Source organism: Mytilus edulis, chromosome 8 (genome assembly GCF_963676685.1).
Source record: "Mytilus edulis chromosome 8, xbMytEdul2.2, whole genome shotgun sequence".
In the NCBI taxonomy this organism is placed as follows: domain Eukaryota; kingdom Metazoa; phylum Mollusca; class Bivalvia; order Mytilida; family Mytilidae; genus Mytilus; species Mytilus edulis.
Genome location: NC_092351.1, coordinates 13,658,190 through 13,685,167, shown reverse-complemented (window position 1 = coordinate 13,685,167; position 26,978 = coordinate 13,658,190). Strand labels below are relative to the sequence as shown.

The 26,978-nt window shown below is 33.4% G+C and overlaps 1 protein-coding gene and 1 pseudogene across 4 annotated transcripts in view; one reads left to right on the top strand and one right to left on the bottom strand.

The window, feature by feature from the left end:
- Positions 1 to 17,017, bottom strand: part of LOC139484856 (thiamine pyrophosphokinase 1 pseudogene) — a 42,549-nt pseudogene extending 25,532 nt beyond the window's left edge.
- The window catches only part of LOC139484855 (neuronal membrane glycoprotein M6-a-like), a 60,402-nt gene continuing 35,026 nt past the window's right edge, over positions 1,603 to 26,978 (top strand). The window contains exons 1-2 of one of the 4 annotated variants that reach the window (XM_071268857.1): positions 19,042 to 19,198; positions 20,306 to 20,744. In XM_071268857.1, coding sequence (XP_071124958.1) covers positions 20,720 to 20,744 — 25 coding nt within the window. In that variant the 5' untranslated portion in view covers positions 19,042 to 19,198; positions 20,306 to 20,719. Of the gene's footprint in view, positions 1,996 to 19,004; positions 19,199 to 20,183; positions 20,745 to 26,978 lie in introns of those variants that run through there. The other 3 variants (XM_071268860.1, XM_071268855.1, XM_071268856.1) reach the window with 3 other exon arrangements.

Sequence of the window (26,978 nt, the reverse complement as noted above, 5' to 3'; positions counted from 1 at the left end):
AGTTCATATCAAAAACATATATGCAACTTAGCGTCAGACATGAACAATAACAACCACTTACCGACAACCTCCTGACTTCGGACAAGCACATAAAGATGTTGACGGGGTTAAAAATATTTGTGAGTGCTCATCCCTCTCTTAATCTGGGACTGTTATAACCGCTCAACATAAGAACAAACTGCAAAAATCAGTTGTAATTGTCTCATTGGCACATATATCACATCTTCCTATATCTAATAACCCGAAAGATTGACACAAGGCTTAAAACATAAAAAAATAGATATAAAGCATCGAAAGTTGCTGAACTCTAGTTCAAAGCCAATAACCACAAATAAATGTATTGCAAGCCTACATTTTATGCTTGGACAATCTTGAGTGTGTTTTAACAAAAATCTTTTTATAATAAAACATCCACGATAGTAGCTGGTTTTCAATACTCATCTTTATTTTGGATCATTTGGTTCAGAAAGTATGAAGTTATATATATATCTTACGCTGAAGTGGCAGACACAACTCTTATTTTTGAAATTCGATCCTAATAGTAACTCTAGTTGGCCTTTCTTTACATCTTGTTTTCTGTCTTAAATGCACAGATAAATTGGTATTGGCAATACTACTTAACGATTGGAATCCATGGAATGAAGTTATATGATTCTAAATAATAAATAGATAATCTTAATATAATTTATTGTTAATTAATGTGACAAATGAATACAATTGTAAACATATTACATCAACACCTTAGCATGTTACAATTTAACAGGGGAACTTTGTATTAAAAAGTATTGTAATATTTGGTGAATAGGTAAACGAATAGAACATCTTAAAACACGTTATGTATCTAAATATCTTTTACAAAACCAATTACCAATTGCTCGAATAGAAAACAATTATGATTAGCAATGAGGACCCGAATTCCGAAAGGTTTTTCTAAATACAGCTATGGTCATCTATAACTAGGGTTAAAAATCCTAAATATTTCGTACAATTTATAGTTAACTGGGCTAATGATACCTTGGGCAGGACCCTTTTTTCTTGTAAAGAAAATAAGAATCGATTTAAACCGTTTAAGGTAAAAGGTACCATCGAAATCGTTAGGTAACTCGCTATAGTGTCATAGGCGTGAATTGTGGTTATTGTCCCATATATCGGCATTTTTTCCCATTTTCATCTTCATTTTTGCAAAGGGACAGTAGCTATTTAAAAATGATCAGTAGGATAACATCTTCTGAAATGTCACATAGTTTCGATATCAAGAGAGAGTTTTGCCATAAGATACTGATTTTAACAAGTTTTAATATATTTTGTAAAAACAGCGAGACGATAAAGAAAAAACGATTGTCAAAGTAGTTGCATGAATTCCCCCGTAGTAGTATACATCAAAAGACACAATAAGTAAGACGAATGATAAAGTCAACATTAAACGTTTGTAAATGATCATTGTTGAAGATGAGAATAACATGGCTCTTTAGAGCCTCATGTTTATATTCTATACATGATGATTTGTTCATAGATAATCATGCTTTGGTTTTGTTGTTGTTGTTAGTTTTGGTAAAGCCAAAAAGGATTCACAGCCTTTGTTCTTTGACTGCAAGAAAATTTGTTGCAAAGAGACGGCTACAAGGAGTGTTCAATAATATGAAACAGACATATAATTTCTGTAATATTGGTATTTCACTAAAAAAAATGTAGTACCTAATACTGTAAAGAATCTATTTCATGTGGATATCTATCAACAAAGGCGGCAAAACAAGTGTTAATGTAATTTATGTAGATACAGACACAATAACATCTTACTTTGTCTAGCGATCATAGCACTCGTTTGACAGGCATTATATAATTAACGGTCTTAAGTTGTCAGAAGTTTCTGAAGACTCTGTCTCTTAATAAAACCTGTAATTTGATTTGGTGAGAATCCAATTCTTAACCAATTACGTAAAGACATATTGTATTTTCTCCACGATTTATTGAGAATGGAACCTAGGGAACACACACGTAAGTATACATTACATATTTGTTACCTCTTTATTTAGTGTGCTTTGTCCAAAAAATGTCAATCTGTAGTCATCAGTTTTATGCATAATCAATCAAGGAAATTCTTTCAAAAGTGAAGATTATTGAAACAGACGAAACGCAAGCTTAGTTATAACTGTAGTGTTAATTTTATCAATGATTGCAGAAATATTTCCGGTTGCACGAAATTTAATGAATTATTGGGAACTAGTAATATATTAAGATATTTTGTATTGATATATAAGGGTTGCTATGTAATATTGAATTTATTTATATTTTTGGGTAGTCTATCTTTCTGTAGTACAGTTGCAACGCATTTTACAGGTGTGCAACTGTATTCAAGCGAGCCTTACTTTGCGTGTTTAGTTTCCTAGCTAATTTCGCCTTTCAAATAAAGTACAATTGATTTTATTCTGTAAAAAAATATGGTTAAAGGGAATTTTGAATAATACATGCGAAGAATTTTCGAAGCATTTGTGTTACACGCCAAGAAAGTGTACATAGATTCAACACCACAAGTGTTTATATCATCATTCGTGTAATTAGCCAAAGCTACTTCCACTTTGCACTAGAAATATCATTCTGATTGCTCTTTGATGAGTTTATAGTTGTATTGCAGCAACAAAGATAGATTGGTATTTATTTTTAACAGACAACACTTCAGTCATTGACACATATAGTAACACTTAAGAAAAACACACTAAGCAAATTAGTGAACACAAAACCCCGCCCCTCAGCCCCGCCCACACCCCATCAAACCCATCATGTTTACTATTAGTTTATTTTTTTGTTGCACTTGTGTTATCTCTATCTATTATATCGTGATTTCAAGTCTGTATTCATATTCAGAGTACCGGTATATTATTTATTTTACCTTCCACAAGCCCTATCATCGAGATTGAAATAGGAAAGTGTGAGATTTATAAAAAAAACTTCCACTTCTTATATATGTGCATTTTTCATTCAGAGACTGGTGTCCTATATTCCATCATATCTTTTTCTTTTTTTTTTTTTTTTTTTTTTTTATTAATTCGGGAAATGAATTTTTTATTGCAGATCATGCTAGTCTCTGTTTACATTTTATGATTAAGAGCTTTACATAAGATACAGACACTTATCTGTTGTTAAAGACAGGATGTCGTTTGTACTCTATAAATGTGTGTTGTAGGGTTTCTGTAGTCCGTTTTACAAAAAAGCTTACGACTAAGATTGATCGTAAGTCCTGAACAAATCAGTATACTTACGACCAACCTTAGTGGTAAGTTGTTTTGTGAAACCGACTCCTGTTTCATTGACGACTAACTCCTTTTAATAGAGCACATTTTTTCAAAAGGTCCCAGTGAACTCTTCTTATCACTTTTCCCTTGTCCGTCGTCATCCGTTAGCTTTGTCAACAATCTTCTCCTCTATACATTTGTAGCTAAACAGAAACTACATGTACATGTATGTTCGATGATCATATAAAAATCTAATAATTTAAAGATTTAAATTTACAAGTGTTTCAATTGAATCTTGTGTTTTAACTTCGTAGTACTGACACACTTTTATAGACAATTTCATTATAAATATTTCTTATAAAAAGAATATTGATTATTTCCATAAATATTTATATCATCCGTGCGAAACATAATAGTATTTTATATGAATTCCATGATATTTCTATTTTGATTACTGACATGGAGTAATCAAATAATATGTATACCCATTTTGTGAAATAAACTCCTCCAACAATTTCGAATCTAAAAGCATTCAATCTTTGCAAAATGTGTTTACTACATTGTATATACATAGAAAATGTGTTCCTCCTATTATATATTCATTTCGGATATATTTTGCAGATTAGAAAGAAGCTGAAACTTCGTGATTTTTAGATGAAATATACATAAAATTTTGACCAATATGTCATTCCTTGGCCCCGCGACCATCTGTAGATACAATCACCCGGGAATATCTGCGATGTTTGTTTCCTTTCACCACATCTCCTTTATAAACAAGAAACAAATTGGTTATATGTAAATTTAATACCTGTAGCATTTTTATTTTGCATTCAACTCAACAAGATATAATTACTTTTAATCAAGTGTTAACCTTGATTAACAATGTTGCAGTGCCGTTCACGGAATATCTAAAAATATCTGTCCAGGTTTGTTTGTTTTTTTCGTTTTTGTTTGTTTGTTTTGCCCTTAAATTTTACCAGTTTGACTATTCCTATTTAAAGTATCTCAGACTCATTGCAAGTTTGATATGAAGTTTTACTGATACCATATTGTTGTTATTAAGAATATTTAGTACTAACACAAGAATAAAAAAAAGTTTCATTCATGAGAAAACAAGCATCTATTTAGTGACATAAAATTATGGAAGCTGCAGAAAACACATCAGTTTGAAGAGAAATATTGATTAATGTGTAGTTATAAAAATGTAATACAAGGACGTAATATATAGACTATAAAGAACTCCCAGCATGACGTGTTTTTTAAAGATAACATATTAGATGTACTTATTTTTAAAGATATTTATGACATTTTTGTTTGTTTTCTGTAGAACCTAATAAATATAGAGTTCAGTTGGTTTACAGTGGTAAGTTTGTCATGTTTAGTTTCCCAGCATGTCTTTAGATTTATGTTTGGTTGAGAAATTCTCAGTCCCTTGCGTCGACAACATCACCAGCATTATGATTTGTGTTCTTTCCTTGTTGGCTTAGTTTGAAGCTAATATATAGGCGTGAATATGATTAATGTTTACAGCTTTTGAGGCAATGTTTACTAGAGGCTACGTTCACCCTTATACCCAAGTTTGTAGGCGTGAATATGATTAATGTTAACAGCTTTTGAGGCAATGTTAACTAGAGGCTACGTTCACCCTTAGACCCAAGTTTGTAGGCGTGAATATGATTAATGTTTACAGCTTTTGAGGCAATGTTAACTAGAGGCTACGTTCACCCTTAGACCCAAGTTTGTAGGCGTGACTATGATTAATGTTTACAGCTTTTGAGGCAATGTTAACTAGAGGCTACGTTCACCCTTAGACCCAAGTTTGTAGGCGTGACTATGATTAATGTTTACAGCTTTTGAGGCAATGTTAACTAGAGGCTACGTTCACCCTTAGACCCAAGTTTGTAGGCGTGACTATGATTAATGTTAACAGCTTTTGAGGCAATGTTAACAAGAGGCTACGTTCACCCTTAGACCCAAGTTTGTAGCCGTGACTAGGATTAATGTTTACAGCTTTTGAGGCAATGTTAACTAGAGGCTACGTTCACCCTTAGACCCAAGTTTGTAGCCGTGACTATGATTAATGTTTACAGCTTTTGAGGCTATGTTAACTAGAGGTTACGTTTACCCTTAGACCCAAGTTTGTAGCCGTGAATAAGATTAATGTTTACAGCTTTTGAGGCAATGTTAACTAGAGGCTACGTTCACCCTTAGACCCAAGTTTGTAGGCGTGAATATGATTAATGTTTACAGCTTTTGAGGCTATGTTAACTAGAGGTTACGTTTACCCTTAGACCCAAGTTTGTAGCCGTGACTAGGATTAATGTTTACAGCTTTTGAGGCAATGTTAACTAGAGGCTACGTTCACCCTTAGACCCAAGTTTGTAGCTGTGACTATGATTAATGTTTACAGCTTTTGAGGCAATGTTAACTAGAGGCTACGTTCACCCTTAGACCCAAGTTTGTAGCTGTGACTATGATTAATGTTTACAGCTTTTGAGGCAATGTTAACTAGAGGCTACGTTCACCCTTAGACCCAAGTTTGTAGCTGTGACTATGATTAATGTTTACAGCTTTTGAGGCAATGTTAACTAGAGGCTACGTTCACCCTTAGACCCAAGTTTGTAGGCGTGAATAAGATTAATGTTTACAGCTTTTGAGGCAATATTAACTAGAGGCTACGTACACCCTTAGACCCAAGTTTGTAGGCGTGAATATGATTAATGTTTACAGCTTTTGAGGCAATGTTAACTAGAGGCTATGTTTACCCTTAGACCCACGTTTGTAGTGTAATTTGTGTTGCTTTAATGTTAGTTTTCTGTGCAATGCTTTTCTTGCTTTAGTAAGTGTTCTCGTCTAATTTCAAAACACAATCGTCATATAAGAAAGAAAAGACAGACGAAAAAACAAACCATCCATACCTATATATAATTGCTTACACCCACTTTATTTGAACTTTGGTGGATAGTTTTCTCATTGGCAACCATACTACATATGACGATAACTGTTCCCGGACCATATACCTTATGTGTATATACTACATATGACGATAACAGTTCCCGGACCATATACCTTATGTGTATATATACTACATATGACTATAACTGTTCCCGGACCATATACCTTATGTGTATATACTACATATGACGATAACTGTTCCCGGACCATATACCTTATGTGTATATACTACATATGACGATAACTGTTCCCGGACCATATATCTTATGTGTATATACTACATATGACTATAACTGTTCCGGACCATATACCTTATGTGTATATACTACATATGACGATAACTGTTCCCGGACCATATACCTTATGTGTATATACTACATATGACTATAACTGTTCCCGGACCATATACCTTATGTGTATATACTACATATGACTATAACTGTTCCCGGACCATATACCTTATGTGTATATATACTACATATGACGATAACTGTTCCCGGACCATATACCTTATGTGTATATACTACATATGACGATAACTGTCCCCGGACCATATACCTTATGTGTATATATACTACATATGACTATAACTGTTCCCGGACCATATACCTTATGTGTATATATACTACATATGACTATAACTGTTCCCGGACCATATACCTTATGTGTATATACTACATATGACGATAACTGTTCCCGGACCATATACCTTATGTGTATATATACTACATATGACGATAACTGTTCCCGGACCATATATCTTATGTGTATATACTACATATGACGATAACTGTTCCCGGACCATATATCTTATGTGTATATACTACATATGACGATAACTGTTCCCGGACCATATATCTTATGTGTATATACTACATATGACGATAACTGTTCCCGGACCATATATCTTATGTGTATATACTACATATGACGATAACTGTTCCCTGACCATATATCTTATGTGTATATACTACATATGACGATAACTGTTCCCGGACCATATACCTTATGTGTATATACTACATATGACGATAACTGTTCTCGGACCATATACCTTATGTGTATATACTACATATGACGATAACTGTTCCCGGACCATATACCTTATGTGTATATACTACATATGACGATAACTGTTCCCTGACCATATACCTTATGTGTATATACTACATATGACGATAACTGTTCCCGGACCATATACCTTATGTGTATATACTACATATGACGATAACTGTTCCCGGACCATGTACCTTATGTGTATATACTACATATGACGATAACTGTTCCCGGACCATGTACCTTATGTGTATATACTACATATGACGATAACTGTTCCCGGACCATGTACCTTATGTGTATATACTACATATGACGATAACTGTTCCCGGACCATATACCTTATGTGTATATACTACATATGACGATAACTGTTCCCGGACCATATACCTTATGTGTATATACTACATATGACGATAACTGTTCCCGGACCATATACCTTATGTGTATATATACTACATTATATGTTATTCAGGTCTCAGACAGGGTATATACTGTGACATTCCCGGCTTAGAGTTTATATCCCCTGAGCCGAAGGCGAAGGGGATATAAGCCCTAAGCCGGGAATGTCACAGTATATACCCTTTCTGAGACCTGAATTACACATATATTACGGATTACCCCTGACTTGATGTTATTTTCCAGTGCAGGTATTTGTTGACAACACATATATAAGTTGAAAAACCCAACCTTATATGTTCGGCATACGTGAAGGATTTTCTAATTTGCTGTGAACATAATTATATCGTGTATGTAATAATTTATAATAACACTTTTAACATTAAATTTAAGTATTAAAAGTGTTAATTGCGTGATTTTGTATCAAAAATGTATTATTGACTGAAGCACGTCATTATTTCCCTCTGTGAGCCTCTGACAGTCTGATAGCTTTTGACTACGTCACATAGTAACCTGTTATGATGACGTTTTTGAGGTTCCAATTGGGGATAAAAACGTCGTATATACCCCGGCAGTTTCCTGAATATATACTGACATCTCTGTGTTGTTATCCAATCAGAAACCTCGACATATTTGTAATCCGTAATATATGACTATAACTGTTCCCGGACCATATACCTTATGTGTATATACTACATATGACGATAACTGTTCCCGGACCATATACCTTATGTGTATATACTACATATGACTATAACTGTTCCCGGACCATATACCTTATGTGTATATACTACATATGACGATAACTGTTCCCGGACCATATACCTTATGTGTATATACTACATATGACGATAACTGTTCCCGGACCATATACCTTATGTGTATATACTACATATGACGATAACTGTTCCCGGACCATGTACCTTATGTGTATATACTACATATGACGATAACTGTTCTCGGACCATATATCTTATGTGTATATACTACATATGACGATAACTGTTCCCGGACCATATACCTTATGTGTATATACTACATATGACGATAACTGTTCCCGGACCATATACCTTATGTGTATATACTACATATGACGATAACTGTTCCCGGACCATATACCTTATGTGTATATACTACATATGACTATAACTGTTCCCGGACCATATACCTTATGTGTATATACTACATATGACTATAACTGTTCCCGGACCATATACCTTATGTGTATATATACTACATATGACGATAACTGTTCCCGGACCATATACCTTATGTGTATATACTACATATGACGATAACTGTCCCCGGACCATATACCTTATGTGTATATATACTACATATGACTATAACTGTTCCCGGACCATATACCTTATGTGTATATATACTACATATGACTATAACTGTTCCCGGACCATATACCTTATGTGTATATACTACATATGACGATAACTGTTCCCGGACCATATACCTTATGTGTATATATACTACATATGACGATAACTGTTCCCGGACCATATATCTTATGTGTATATACTACATATGACGATAACTGTTCCCGGACCATATATCTTATGTGTATATACTACATATGACGATAACTGTTCCCGGACCATATATCTTATGTGTATATACTACATATGACGATAACTGTTCCCGGACCATATATCTTATGTGTATATACTACATATGACGATAACTGTTCCCTGACCATATATCTTATGTGTATATACTACATATGACGATAACTGTTCCCGGACCATATACCTTATGTGTATATACTACATATGACGATAACTGTTCTCGGACCATATACCTTATGTGTATATACTACATATGACGATAACTGTTCCCGGACCATATACCTTATGTGTATATACTACATATGACGATAACTGTTCCCTGACCATATACCTTATGTGTATATACTACATATGACGATAACTGTTCCCGGACCATGTACCTTATGTGTATATACTACATATGACGATAACTGTTCCCGGACCATATACCTTATGTGTATTTACTACATATAACGATAACTGTTCCCGGACCATATATCTTATGTGTATATATACTACATATGACGATAACTGTTCCCGGACCATATACCTTATGTGTATATACTACATATGACGATAACTGTTCCCGGACCATGTACCTTATGTGTATATACTACATATGACGATAACTGTTCCCGGACCATGTACCTTATGTGTATATACTACATATGACGATAACTGTTCCCGGACCATGTACCTTATGTGTATATACTACATATGACGATAACTGTTCCCGGACCATATACCTTATGTGTATATACTACATATGACGATAACTGTTCCCGGACCATATACCTTATGTGTATATACTACATATGACGATAACTGTTCCCGGACCATATACCTTATGTGTATATATACTACATTATATGTTATTCAGGTCTCAGACAGGGTATATACTGTGACATTCCCGGCTTAGAGTTTATATCCCCTGAGCCGAAGGCGAAGGGGATATAAGCCCTAAGCCGGGAATGTCACAGTATATACCCTTTCTGAGACCTGAATTACACATATATTACGGATTACCCCTGACTTGATGTTATTTTCCAGTGCAGGTATTTGTTGACAACACATATATAAGTTGAAAAACCCAACCTTATATGTTCGGCATACGTGAAGGATTTTCTAATTTGCTGTGAACATAATTATATCGTGTATGTAATAATTTATAATAACACTTTTAACATTAAATTTAAGTATTAAAAGTGTTAATTGCGTGATTTTGTATCAAAAATGTATTATTGACTGAAGCACGTCATTATTTCCCTCTGTGAGCCTCTGACAGTCTGATAGCTTTTGACTACGTCACATAGTAACCGGTGTTATGATGACGTTTTTGAGGTTCCAATTGGGGATAAAAACGTCGTATATACCCCGGCAGTTTCCTGAATATATACTGACATCTCTGTGTTGTTATCCAATCAGAAACCTCGACATATTTGTAATCCGTAATATATGACTATAACTGTTCCCGGACCATATACCTTATGTGTATATACTACATATGACGATAACTGTTCCCGGACCATATACCTTATGTGTATATACTACATATGACTATAACTGTTCCCGGACCATATACCTTATGTGTATATACTACATATGACGATAACTGTTCCCGGACCATATACCTTATGTGTATATACTACATATGACGATAACTGTTCCCGGACCATATACCTTATGTGTATATACTACATATGACGATAACTGTTCCCGGACCATGTACCTTATGTGTATATACTACATATGACGATAACTGTTCTCGGACCATATATCTTATGTGTATATACTACATATGACGATAACTGTTCCCGGACCATATACCTTATGTGTATATACTACATATGACGATAACTGTTCTCGGACCATATATCTTATGTGTATATACTACATATGACTATAACTGTTCCCGGACCATATACCTTATGTGTATATATACTACATATGACTATAACTGTTCCCGGACCATATACCTTATGTGTATATACTACATATGACGATAACTGTTCCCGGACCATATACCTTATGTGTATATACTACATATGACTATAACTGTTCCCGGACCATATACCTTATGTGTATATATACTACATATGACGATAACTGTTCCCGGACCATATACCTTATGTGTATATACTACATATGACTATAACTGTTCCCGGACCATATACCTTATGTGTATATACTACATATGACTATAACTGTTCCCTGACCATATATCTTATGTGTATATACTACATATGACGATAACTGTTCCCGGACCATATACCTTATGTGTATATACTACATATGACGATAACTGTTCTCGGACCATATACCTTATGTGTATATACTACATATGACGATAACTGTTCCCGGACCATATACCTTATGTGTATATACTACATATGACGATAACTGTTCCCTGACCATATACCTTATGTGTATATACTACATATGACGATAACTGTTCCCGGACCATATACCTTATGTGTATATACTACATATGACGATAACTGTTCCCGGACCATATACCTTATGTGTATATATACTACATATGACGATAACTGTTCCCGGACCATATACCTTATGTGTATATACTACATATGACGATAACTGTTCCCGGACCATATACCTTATGTGTATATACTACATATGACGATAACTGTTCCCGGACCATGTACCTTATGTGTATATACTACATATGACGATAACTGTTCCCGGACCATGTACCTTATGTGTATATACTACATATGACGATAACTGTTCCCGGACCATGTACCTTATGTGTATATACTACATATGACGATAACTGTTCCCGGACCATATACCTTATGTGTATATACTACATATGACGATAACTGTTCCCGGACCATATACCTTATGTGTATATATACTACATTATATGTTATTCAGGTCTCAGACAGGGTATATACTGTGACATTCCCGGCTTAGAGTTTATATCCCCTGAGCCGAAGGCGAAGGGGATATAAGCCCTAAGCCGGGAATGTCACAGTATATACCCTTTCTGAGACCTGAATTACACATATATTACGGATTACCCCTGACTTGATGTTATTTTCCAGTGCAGGTATTTGTTGACAACACATATATAAGTTGAAAAACCCAACCTTATATGTTCGGCATACGTGAAGGATTTTCTAATTTGCTGTGAACATAATTATATCGTGTATGTAATAATTTATAATAACACTTTTAACATTAAATTTAAGTATTAAAAGTGTTAATTGCGTGATTTTGTATCAAAAATGTATTATTGACTGAAGCACGTCATTATTTCCCTCTGTGAGCCTCTGACAGTCTGATAGCTTTTGACTACGTCACATAGTAACCGGTGTTATGATGACGTTTTTGAGGTTCCAATTGGGGATAAAAACGTCGTATATACCCCGGCAGTTTCCTGAATATATACTGACATCTCTGTGTTGTTATCCAATCAGAAACCTCGACATATTTGTAATCCGTAATATATGACTATAACTGTTCCCGGACCATATACCTTATGTGTATATACTACATATGACGATAACTGTTCCCGGACTATATACCTTATGTGTATATACTACATATGACTATAACTGTTCCCGGACCATATACCTTATGTGTATATACTACATATGACGATAACTGTTCCCGGACCATATACCTTATGTGTATATACTACATATGACGATAACTGTTCCCGGACCATATACCTTATGTGTATATACTACATATGACGATAACTGTTCCCGGACCATGTACCTTATGTGTATATACTACATATGACGATAACTGTTCTCGGACCATATATCTTATGTGTATATACTACATATGACGATAACTGTTCCCGGACCATATACCTTATGTGTATATACTACATATGACGATAACTGTTCTCGGACCATATATCTTATGTGTATATACTACATATGACTATAACTGTTCCCGGACCATATACCTTATGTGTATATATACTACATATGACTATAACTGTTCCCGGACCATATACCTTATGTGTATATACTACATATGACGATAACTGTTCCCGGACCATATACCTTATGTGTATATACTACATATGACTATAACTGTTCCCGGACCATATACCTTATGTGTATATATACTACATATGACGATAACTGTTCCCGGACCATATACCTTATGTGTATATACTACATATGACTATAACTGTTCCCGGACCATATACCTTATGTGTATATACTACATATGACTATAACTGTTCCCGGACCATATACCTTATGTGTATATATACTACATATGACGATAACTGTTCCCGGACCATATATCTTATGTGTATATACTACATATGACGATAACTGTTCCCGGACCATATACCTTATGTGTATATACTACATATGACGATAACTGTTCCCGGACCATATATCTTATGTGTATATATACTACATATGACGATAACTGTTCCCGGACCATATACCTTATGTGTATATACTACATATGACGATAACTGTTCCCGGACCATATACCTTATGTGTATATACTACATATGACGATAACTGTTCCCGGACCATATACCTTATGTGTATATATACTACATTATATGTTATTCAGGTCTCAGACAGGGTATATACTGTGACATTCCCGGCTTAGAGTTTATATCCCCTGAGCCGAAGGCGAAGGGGATATAAGCCCTAAGCCGGGAATGTCACAGTATATACCCTTTCTGAGACCTGAATTACACATATATTACGGATTACCCCTGACTTGATGTTATTTTCCAGTGCAGGTATTTGTTGACAACACATATATAAGTTGAAAAACCCAACCTTATATGTTCGGCATACGTGAAGGATTTTCTAATTTGCTGTGAACATAATTATATCGTGTATGTAATAATTTATAATAACACTTTTAACATTAAATTTAAGTATTAAAAGTGTTAATTGCGTGATTTTGTATCAAAAATGTATTATTGACTGAAGCACGTCATTATTTCCCTCTGTGAGCCTCTGACAGTCTGATAGCTTTTGACTACGTCACATAGTAACCGGTGTTATGATGACGTTTTTGAGGTTCCAATTGGGGATAAAAACGTCGTATATACCCCGGCAGTTTTCATGAATATATACTGACATCTCTGTGTTGTTATCCAATCAGAAACCTCGACATATTTGTAATCCGTAATATATGACTATAACTGTTCCCGGACCATATACCTTATGTGTATAAACTACATATGACGATAACTGTTCCCGGACCATATACCTTATGTGTATATACTACATATGACTATAACTGTTCCCGGACCATATACCTTATGTGTATATACTACATATGACGATAACTGTTCCCGGACCATATACCTTATGTGTATATACTACATATGACGATAACTGTTCCCGGACCATATACCTTATGTGTATATACTACATATGACGATAACTGTTCCCGGACCATGTACCTTATGTGTATATACTACATATGACGATAACTGTTCTCGGACCATATATCTTATGTGTATATACTACATATGACGATAACTGTTCCCGGACCATATACCTTATGTGTATATACTACATATGACGATAACTGTTCTCGGACCATATATCTTATGTGTATATACTACATATGACTATAACTGTTCCCGGACCATATACCTTATGTGTATATATACTACATATGACTATAACTGTTCCCGGACCATATACCTTATGTGTATATACTACATATGACGATAACTGTTCCCGGACCATATACCTTATGTGTATATACTACATATGACTATAACTGTTCCCGGACCATATACCTTATGTGTATATATACTACATATGACGATAACTGTTCCCGGACCATATACCTTATGTGTATATACTACATATGACTATAACTGTTCCCGGACCATATACCTTATGTGTATATACTACATATGACTATAACTGTTCCCGGACCATATACCTTATGTGTATATATACTACATATGACGATAACTGTTCCCGGACCATATATCTTATGTGTATATACTACATATGACGATAACTGTTCCCGGACCATATACCTTATGTGTATATACTACATATGACGATAACTGTTCCCGGACCATATATCTTATGTGTATATATACTACATATGACGATAACTGTTCCCGGACCATATACCTTATGTGTATATACTACATATGACGATAACTGTTCCCGGACCATATACCTTATGTGTATATACTACATATGACTATAACTGTTCCCGGACCATATACCTTATGTGTATATATACTACATATGACGATAACTGTTCCCGGACCATATACCTTATGTGTATATACTACATATGACTATAACTGTTCCCGGACCATATACCTTATGTGTATATATACTACATATGACGATAACTGTTCCCGGACCATATACCTTATGTGTATATACTACATATGACGATAACTGTTCCCGGACCATATACCTTATGTGTGTATATATAGGCTGTAAAGTAATTCATTGTACATATCAAAAGTATAGATTGAACAGCTTATAACCTACCAAGATAAAATTTCACATCTCAAAACCGATTTCTAATTGAGGAACAATGCATTTTTAGCAAAATAAGTATATAAAGACTTAGCCCTGGTCACAACGAACCCACGACACATCTATGAAGCGCCACGACATGCCATTTGGTTAAATTCCGTGTCATCTGTGATCGTCGTACGACAGAACCACGATATTTTGAGCATCTTGGGGCCGTCGTGTGTCGTGGAACGAAAATTGAACATGCACTTTTTATTTGCTCTACGATTTTTTGTCGTGTCACTAGCTGTCTTGTGGCTGTCATGAGAGTGTCTTACCACAGTTGTGCGATAAATAAATTGTTCATGGGTACCAACATAAACCATTTCAATAAAAACAATCCTACCACTGTCGCACGACTGTCGTACGACAATGCACGATTGTCGCAAGGCACTCGTGATACATGCAGTCGCACGATTGTCTCACAAATACCAAATTTCGTACGATGCTCGCACAACATTAATAATGATTGTCTGTCGTTTTATTTAGAAGAAAACAATTCGGCGAGAATGAAAGTTTGGAAAAACATACCGTCTGCCATTTAAAGAGGATGGGTATTCCATAGGAAAATATGGTCCTGTTATAGCGTTGATTCGAGCCCGTGAACAGTATAATAACCAGCGACATCCTTGTATAAATTCTCTGAACAATCATTATATAAACTAATACGAAAAACTTCGTTTACTTGGGCCGAACTTATAATGACACTGAACAATATTGAAGTCAAATAGAAAATTGGTACGCAATAAATCGGACTTTCTTAATAGTAGTTCGCGCGAGTGACCCACGACTGTTGTGCGACTGTCGTGACAGTGGCATGACAGTTGTACGACAGTGACACAACAGTAACACGCGCAACCTTTGACATGAAAACCTGAAAAAAGCCCAATTAAAGTACAATTAAAAAAAATCTGTCGTGTACCCATCGTGGAACCATTGTGAAAGTGTAGCAGTCTAAAAAAAATATATCCGCTCTGATTACATTTATTGTCTTTTCCTTAAATAAAATTGATACGTATTTTCTCCAATCTGTCCATAAAACAGACTAAAAAACGTAAACAAACTTAAAACGATATATATTTCGTGTGTGTTATTTGCCCTCTAGGACAGAGGGGAAAATAGAAATGAATTGACATGTAAACTACACAATAACTCTTGTAATCTGAGTTGTCAGTAGCCCTTTAGTATTTTCTTTTATCATTATGAAAAGCGTATACTGTAGTTATACATACAAATGTATCTGTGTTTAGATCAGGAAGGCCTGTGATAAAATAACCATGTATTCTGTATACAAAGCTATGCATGGAGGTAAGAAGATTTAGTATTTCTTCACTTTTTAGTTTCGAATTCATAGTTAATACTGATTAAATTCAATTTACAATCTAGATCTGAACCCTGGTTTGATCGTCATATAATCCAAAATTTTATTTTAGATTTTTCGTTAATGTAAGCATAAAGCAACTAAGGAAATGGATACAAGTGCACGTTCAAGATTTCTCTGAGAGCAATGTTTACGGAAACATATCTATATATACATCTTGAATAGATAAATAAGTATCTTTTAAATATTGAGTGGGTTGCAGTACTAACTTGAAAATTTAGTTCCGTTTCTCGAGTTCCGTTTATATAAGGATGTAGTTTAAATGTATGCATCGCAGTAATTCGGTTAGGGAAAAATCATGAAATTATGTAACTTTAGTCTAGCCTAAAATCGATGTCTTATGACGAGTATCTTAGTTAATTATAAAATAAGTCAGAGACATATTCTTAAACATAAAGATTATCAATATATGGTTGGATGCTAGCATTTTCGATTTAGCTTGGTTGAAGAATCTTCAAACTGGTAACAATCTTGTCCCTAAGAATAAGGGATACTTAGATAGGTATTACTATTGATTAGACCCCATCAATCACTGTAACAAATTATTCGTTCATTATTACAACTCTCTCCTCATAAAATGATCAATTACTTCCCAATTTATGTTACACTTTTATCATCAATTTCTTTATTATTGTAAGTGATCGCTATTTCAATTTGCATGGTGGTGATAATGTGATTACTTGCAATTGCTTGATAATTGGATTATTTATATACTGAGGCTATAGTTCTAATGTACATGCACTTTTATCATATAGACATGTGACTAGGATTAAAATCTTGAAGTTGTTACATGTAAGAAAAGAAACAAAGTAAAGTGGTTCTTTTAGAGCTAATCATAAACACAAATGAACATTTCGATTTTCGAGGTATGTTGAAAAGATGTGGAAATTCTCTCTTTTTTTATTGGGGGGGGGGGGGGGGGGGGGGGCAAATTCACATCATATATTCATGGTATATTTAACAAAACTTAGGTTGCAACAGCACCAGATAAAGTTAAATTCGCATGATTTAAATATTTGTAAGTATATATATATATATATCCTGGGCTTACTATCTGGTCCGAGGACACAGTTGAATAGTAGTGGTGTGGACAGTGTATAACTTGCAAATCTTTTTCATACACCTTCCACATTAATTTTTTAATCTTGCATGCCTAAAATAGTAAGTAAAAGGGGGGGGGGGGGGGTAAAAGGGGGGGGGGGGGGGGGGCTATTGAAAAATGTTTCGGACAATATGAAGATTTAGGTAAAGTACTGATTTGGTCCAGTTTGAAAGGGTAAAAAATTAGTATGTCTGAAACTGTCTAACTTAAATTTTTAGTAAGGGTCGATGGATGTTATTTTCCCCAAAAGTAGTACACAACACTGTAAAAATCTCATTTGGTAAGCTTAAGGGCAGGTGCAATTCTTTTAATTTGCGTTTTTTGTCTAAACGAAATAACTGTGTTCTCGGGCCGTCTGTTCAGCTATGAAAGTTGTAATAAATTTTATCAAGGAAAAACCTATACAACTACTTTGATTAACATAGATTTATTGATACTTATGGCCAGCAATTATATCTTTTGTAAATAAACGAATCCTTATATTATATAGATAAACTACAATGCAGTAGATATCATTACGTAATGTTTAAAAAGCGATGAAATAACCACGTTAAACAATGGGAAATAAAATAAACAGTAGACTTCAAGATATATATGCAAATGATCAATGTGTATACTGTAAATACGTTAGCAAATCGATTCTTCAACTTCCGTCTTCCCAACCCAACTGGCAATATTTATGTAACACATTCTTTCAAGAATGTATGAAAAATATGATACAGTTTCTTATAAACAAAACAGAAAGTTGACATAATATTTATTTATTATAACCACGGGTATACAAAATAAAAAAGATAGATTAGATATTACTTTTTCTTGTATTCAGCAATAACTCGTCTTTTGTGATAAAACATATGTCGCCTCAACATCTTGTGTTAGTATTAACAATATCTACAAGTAATATCTATGCGATGTTAAACAGACTAAACGTGAAACTATTCTGATTTACATGGGTATGAGTTACAAGCTGTGGCCAGAAAGTTACGAAGAGCCAGGTAGGAAGAGTTATCGTTCGTATTTATGTGAAATTCCTTGCAATGCAATTAGTTTTACGTTGTATCTCGTATAAAAGATGGTTAAGATGAGGAGTATTAGGTGATAACTAAAGAAACTGTCAAAACTATACTGTGTTAACAATTGTGGGAAACGGGATGAGAATATATAATAAATGACAATGCACTTTGGATTGTATATCCTGTGTCAACAATCATACAATTGTGTTACTGTATCACTTATAAACTGGAACGGACAGCCGAATCAATCATCACAATAATATTCAGTTCTTTTTTCAATTGTTTCCCTGTCCTTTCGCATTATACATAGTACAAAATTGAGTGTATACACGCAAGAATCAAATACCTAATGGCTTTTAAAATACTTACTAGTCTAGCGCATTTTATTATCTGCAAGTTAGCTTTTTGATGTATAGAAACATTCTAACTATTAGTAGTATTGTTCATTATGCTTTATGTAGTACTTACTGTGTTTTTAGTAAAACGCTTTTTTTCGTAACATTTGCTTTTAACGCGATAAAAAGTGAGAGGAACGCGTTCTAAAGTAAAAGTATAACATCCCCATGTTTTGGGAACAGATCTTTGGTATCTTTTAACCTGTGAATAAAAACTCAAAATTCAGTATAATTATATTGTAACTGCCTTTTAGTATCTAGTTATATTTGGATTTATCATTTTGAATATGACATTTATATTAATTCAAACATAATTTCTTAGTATCTACTGCATGGTGGGTCATGATTGATAATGCTAATTTTGTTTTGTTGTGTTGTTGGGTAGCTCATCAATGAAGTATTCAATATCCGTTCTGCATTCATGATACACACTTATATTTGGTAGATAAGAATTATAAATACTTATATTTTAATGGATATTTAAACCATTAGCTGTAATGTAGAGCATACTAAAGAAACTAGGAAGTTATTGTGTATCTCACTTTTATATAAGTATAATATATTATATATGTATATTGACATTTCTACATGTATACTAAGAGGACTTAGTCTAATAATTTAATTTCCGGTTTACGCATAACTTTGCATTGTACGTTCCATCTCAAATTTCACAATGGGTTTTAATCTATTCTAGATATAAAGATATGCACAATTAATTGTTTGGCATTACATCAAAGAGCAAACAATGATAATAGGATGAAGTGCACAAACAATTCGATTTATGTGGCCTTGCGATCTTAATTCAATCGGAAAATATGAAAAATTAATAACATATTGACGTGATCTAATTATATATATAGAAAGTGAAAGTGTGTGCAATATTCGTTCACCTTTATGGGACATAAATCCAATTTACTGCCATTTTTGTCCAACCACGTGGAAACACAATACCTGAATAAATAAACAGAAACTACAAATTAAGCGAGAGTTTAAACTACTGATTATTGTTTGCCTATAATTAAAACTCATCTACCGTTCAATTTAATGATCTTTAATGGATATCAGTGATTTTATTCTTGGTGAAAATGTAACTGAATGAATTCCGGAAATGATGCGTAACCGTCTTTGGTACGGTAAGTAACTTCATTTTTAAAAGTGTCTGTAATATGTGCCAATGGACGTTCAGCAAACTAGCTACAATTTACACTAGTATTTATTTGCTTCACATTAAACTATTAATGTTTATTTTTAGAAAGTCAACTAGTAAGAACAAGTAGGAACAAAACATTGGAATAAGTTTAATTTGAAGTGTTTGGTTATGCACAAGGCAAACTCGAGTACATTTTAAATGTTATTTACCTCTGTAACTCATAGTATATTTCGAGATGTATGAATAAGATGTTATTTTAGATATCTATTCTGTAAAATTATTTACAGATCGACTTGCTCCAGATTAAGACAGATGTTACCATCTAAAACCTAACGTTTTAATACGGAGATCAATATTCAATTTTCTGTGACTACATTTATATCTACATAAGACATATCAAGGCAAAATCCAATAAATTATAGTTTAAACATGAAACAAACACAAGCAGACAAGTTTAAATGTCGAAATCAATATTTTTCTGTCATGTATGGAGCTAACTTAATTTCTTATATCTATGTACTATATTATGGTATATCTTTAGGTATGGGCGATATTAACCTTTTTAAAGGTCAGCTAAGGATATTGATTAACGTCACATCTGTCTTGTATATTACATATAAACTTACCTAGCGGAAACATTTAATTAACGCCAAATCTGTCAGGAGGAAAACCTTAAGATATACATATTTCTTGGTTAACTCTTCAATTTTTTTTGATTCTATCAAAATATGTTTAATCGATGACCTGTGCCCTCTATGTTCCAATTTTCTATATTGAGTTATCTCTCTTTAGAGCTTGACTGCAATGGCCACAGACCACAATTAATTTCTCTATTAGTTCTTTATAACTTTTTGTCTCATTAAAAAAAATGGACCTAATCTTTTTGTCAAATTTTTTGTGTGTGTAATGTATAGTACTAGTCCAAAAACATATCCAAAATTCAGAAAGATTGCTCTGATATAACTTACAAATTTAGCCAATACACATCCATACCCCTATGGACAAGTCAAGAGATGTTCCGAAAACAGAAAATATTACCTTTTTGCACTTGACCTAATCACTCTTTCCATATTAAAATCAGTTAAAATACCTTCAACAAAAAGTTTTTTCACCTCTCTTCTTTCATTTCCACCCCATAAAAACTAACAAATGAATGAAAAAGGCAAAGAAAAAAAATAAAGAAAAAATACACTATAATTAAGGGGAACTATATTCGTGAACAACGAAAAGCGGGGTCATTAATTGTGGTCTTGGGCCTATTAATCTGCAGAAATATACTCCTTGTCAACAGCGTAACCACAACTTAATTAAGAAGAAGAACAACAGTAAAAGCGCAGTTCTTGCACGTTTAGTTTTGTTGAGTTTGCATAATGCTTTGTGTCATTATTATACACAAAGAAAATTATGGTCCGTTGTCAGATAGAAAACAGCAATGAAATCGCATTTTTTTTTTAAATAATTATTTCTTGTATTTCACATTCTCTCGTTTCAAACATGAACAGCGAAACTATTTCTTTCTGTGCACATATCAAAGTTCTCCCAATATATGTCTTTTAATATGACAAGACTTTTCTTGATCTGCATCAAACACGCACCTAACTGGATGTGTTCTATAGCAATGAAATATTCTGGGAAAACAAATTAAAAAACCTGTTATTGACTTGGATACAGGTAATCATTTTCTCTTTTTTTAATCAATCGATTGAATATTGTCTTTTGTCCTACATTTGCTTGCAGACTAAAACAATAGAATATTAACCGTTGGTGAATTGTGTTTATTTAGTTCGATGCTGAGTTTGTTTGTTAACTATTAGAAATTAACAGTTCCATCAACAAATCAGTAATAGTGGTTTGGTTTCAGGTAATACAAGGTCAAATTTTATATTATAATTGGAAGTTTAAATCGAGGATATTTCTAATATATATTTCTGAATTGCAAGGAATATCAAATTACAAATTGTTAAATGATGTATTTTAATTAGAGGATTATGTTTCAGATCGAGGCTACTTTGTTGTTATATTGATAAATTTCAAATGGCATCCCAGGTTTTAAAAATAACAAGTACAAGTAAAATCAACCGTTTATATTTTTCACCTTTCTTTCATCATATAAACGGTTATATTCCACTATTTGATATCATTTATTTGATTTTTTGTAACAACACAACGATAGATACATCATGAACCATGGTAAAGAAGGGGTTGGAATGAGGGAGGTCAAGAACAAAATGGGGAGTTTTAGCGTCCAAAGAAAAATATTTGGGGTTATTGATGAAAGTTATCGTATTTATGATATCATATTGGGTGTTAATGTAGAATGTAGGACAAATTTGGAAAATATTGCTGTCATACTTCATTTTAGAACTGAATTTTTCTTGTTGTAAAATCATTTGGATGTAAAAGCGTTGACCGAAGTATATTTTATTGTAGGACCTCCTGACATCATGAATGTTAAATTTCATTGTGTAATGAATGTTAATTTCAGAAGGACGCGAAATTACTGTTAACCAATCAAAATAACGTATCATTACGAAACATACATGCAATGTACGTAATTATTAGAAGTATAGTGTAAAAATTGACTTTTGCCAAAATGGGTTCAAAATGCAATTGAAATAGTCCCAGGGTTCTGATAACTGAATGTTATGTAAACATTACAATAAACTGATGTTTTAGTGATGATTCCATATGATATCAGTTTTATCTGCTATTTTGTATGCATAATTGAACCATTCTATACACCTCGTGGTCTTTCTACACTTCGATAAACTTTCTTCTTCCCTCTCTGATGATACAGTTGAATTTTTAATCAGCGAATATGTTTTTAAAAGCTGTTTTTAGACGTTGGCCTTGATCAATGCTCGTTAATTATTAAACATTTTTTCCTGTTCTGCACTGAATTCCTTTAAAACGTCTATTCGTCTATATAATCCTACATAGCTTCACCAGCCTCCGTGACAACTTATAAATCAATAGCTGGGCTATTATATTAGTTTTTAAAACGAGATAGTATTGAACTGTTACATCAAATTGCAAGAGAATTCATTCTAAAATCTATTGACTATAGCACTGAATCAGGCTTATCTTTGTGTCGTGGTTGTCAGAGAGGAGTTACTTATACAGAGTTAATCATTGGAGACATAAATAATGCATGGACAACTTGGAATATTGAATTAAAAAAAGAAAAAAGAACTTGTTGAATAATTTATTCCCAATAAGTCATATGAAGGAAAAGTTAATAAGACTCTCTAAGGACCAAATGTAAATAAGTCATGTGAGGGGGAAAAGATAAAGACTCAATAAGGACCAAATGTAAAAAAGTCATATACATACATGTATAAGAAATCAATCATAACAAAAATTAGAAAAAAGGTTATATAAAACCTGTATTAATTAGAGTGAATCTCCAAACGAAAGCGCGGAATGGTTTAGCCCTACTGCACTGTATTGCCGTTACCAGCAGTGTATATACTCATAATGCATAATGTGTTATGCATTAACTTCAAAGTGTAAACAAAACACAATTGCATGCATCAAAATTCTGAATCAAAACTATATTTATTTTTCTATGACATGTATAGGGGCACAGCAGGGTTAAAGTAAAAGAAACTTATAACATACGTAAGATTTGATTCTTTAAACAATACATAAATGATAATATCAAGTCTTTAACCCAGAAGCAGCTAGTATACACTTGACCAACCGAATAAACCAACAACTATCACATGTTTAACGACTGGACAAACAAAAAGGCGAAATGGCTGAGGAATTACTTAAATTGATATACACGTCTTCCACCAAAAGTTAAAATTACATAAATAAAACTGCTGATTAACAAACCAATAAAAAGCATAATTTTAGCTGCTGGGGAATTTGTCTAGCCAAGGGTTACGATCCACAGTAGGGCAGTGGATCGTAACTCTTGGCTTAATAAGAAGCACTCTTCTTGGCCCCTGCTGCAATGTTGGAAGTTGAACATATAGTTTCACTTAAACTGAAGCTTCAATTCATTTGCATGTACATTTGAAATAACTTCTTAAATTTTAATCAATATGATATATTTATAAAAGTTCCAGAAATGAACTTCAAGACTCAGAACTGAAAAGAAAAAGAAAAATTTATATTATAACAAAAAAAAAGAATAAAGAATGTTTATTCTTATTATGATACTTTGACAAGAGGCTAGACTAAGTATACAATTAGTTTCATATCTTTAATTGTATATCGTAGATCTACCGAGAAAGTAGCTCACATTGAATATGTCCATATACACAGGCTCATACCACATCTTCCTATATCTATTGTTAAATTTCCAGTTTTAATCAGCAACCTCCCAACTACGCTTACATGTGTAGTAAAGTATTCCATGATTATGACATATTATAAACTTTCTGTTGTATTTCAGAATTTTCTGTATAGGAGGTTGCATTTTACATGGAAACTTCTAATACAAAAGGTTTTAATGATAGAGCTGAAGTACTATATGTTGTATGTTTTACCGAGATCATAATGGCCATGTTGGACGTTACAGAATATTTTATTGTCAAAGTTCTTTTTGTTGTACACATAGGTGCACAATCCTCATTAATTACCTGGTTCAGCAGCTTGACGGAAAGAATATGTAAGGTCGACCCCGAGTTTCGTCGGATTTGTTTTGTTTTGATTTAGGTTTTCTGTTTTATAGGATTTTTGTTGGTCTTTTCGTTCTTTGAAATTGACTGTGTTGTATGTCATTCGTCTGACCTTCATAGATTCCTATGAATTTTTGGGTAAATTTTTATAAAATAAGTAAATATGAATGGGCTATTAAAGAGTATTCCTTAGACTTGAAAGTGCATTCACGACTGTATGCTTTCTCGTTTTGATGTTTTATTCATTGAAATAAAATACAAAATAGAAATATGAATACAAATCTTGAATATAATAGTACTTCACAAGTATAATGTATATATATAGGTAAAATAATCAAAGGTTTGTTGTAGGCGTTACATTAATAATATTTAAAAACTCTTAAATATGTATAACTAATCAATTATGCTATGTAAATAGTAACTTTATTTTATCATGAGAAGAAAAAGGTAATTTTGCCGGATATTTTAACACCTACACACATACACAAAATGTATATACTGTCACATTATTCAAAATATGCAATAATAAACGTGCATAAAATACTTATTATATGTGAAGGTAGATTTTCGATTGAATAAGTGTCTATTCGTAACATTCCGACTAAATCTTTTACTTGATGTAGTATCACAAAATTTTCCGCTTCACCCCAATCTTCTTTTCACGGCTCAGCCGGGCGGCTTCGTGTACGTTCTTGGTGGCTATGCCGGGGGAGAAGTGATGGAATAATAAAGTCGCATCTTCAGATTGATAACCAGTTTTTGTTTAATTATAAACAAGAAGATGTGGTTTGATTGCAAATGAGACAACTCTCCCTCTCCACAAGATACCAAAATGACACAGATACAGACATTAACAACTATATAGTTCACCGTACGGCCTTCAACAATGAGCAAATCCCATATCAAATAGTCAGCTGTAAAAGGCCCCGAAATGATATTTGTAAAACAATTCATACGAGAACATTAACGGCCTAGTTTATGTACAAAAAATGAACGAAAAACAAGTATGTAATACATAAACAAACGACAACCACTGAATTACTGGCTCCTGACTTGGGACATACAAACAGAATGTGGCGGGGTTAAACTAGTTAGCAGGATCCCAACCCTCCCCTAACATGGGACAGTGGTGTAACAGTACTTTGTCAATTAGTTCTTCTGATAAAAAAAACCTATTCATATGATGTAAAGTGCATGCGAATTTTGTCTCAGTTATTATTACACATTAACCCCTTTATGACTTATCAGTACTTTTAATGTAGCACATACTTCTTTATACAATGTAACATACATGCAATTTTCTTGTAAACATGGTGTATCACTTTTGATGTTTAGACTTTAAAGTTGTCTTTAGATATTTTTGCAAAGAAATTTTGATTTTGGAATGAAAGTGAACAACTGATTTTCGTGACGAAATATGTGTTCAGTGTACAATAAAACATACAGTAAGCATATCCGGGATTTATTTTTGCCCTTTAGTGAAATGTTCGGTTTTAAAAGCGACAATTTGTTTGTATTTGTTTTTAATGAAAAAACTTATATTATTGCATATTTTATATAATTGGAGTAACCTGTACAGTTATAAA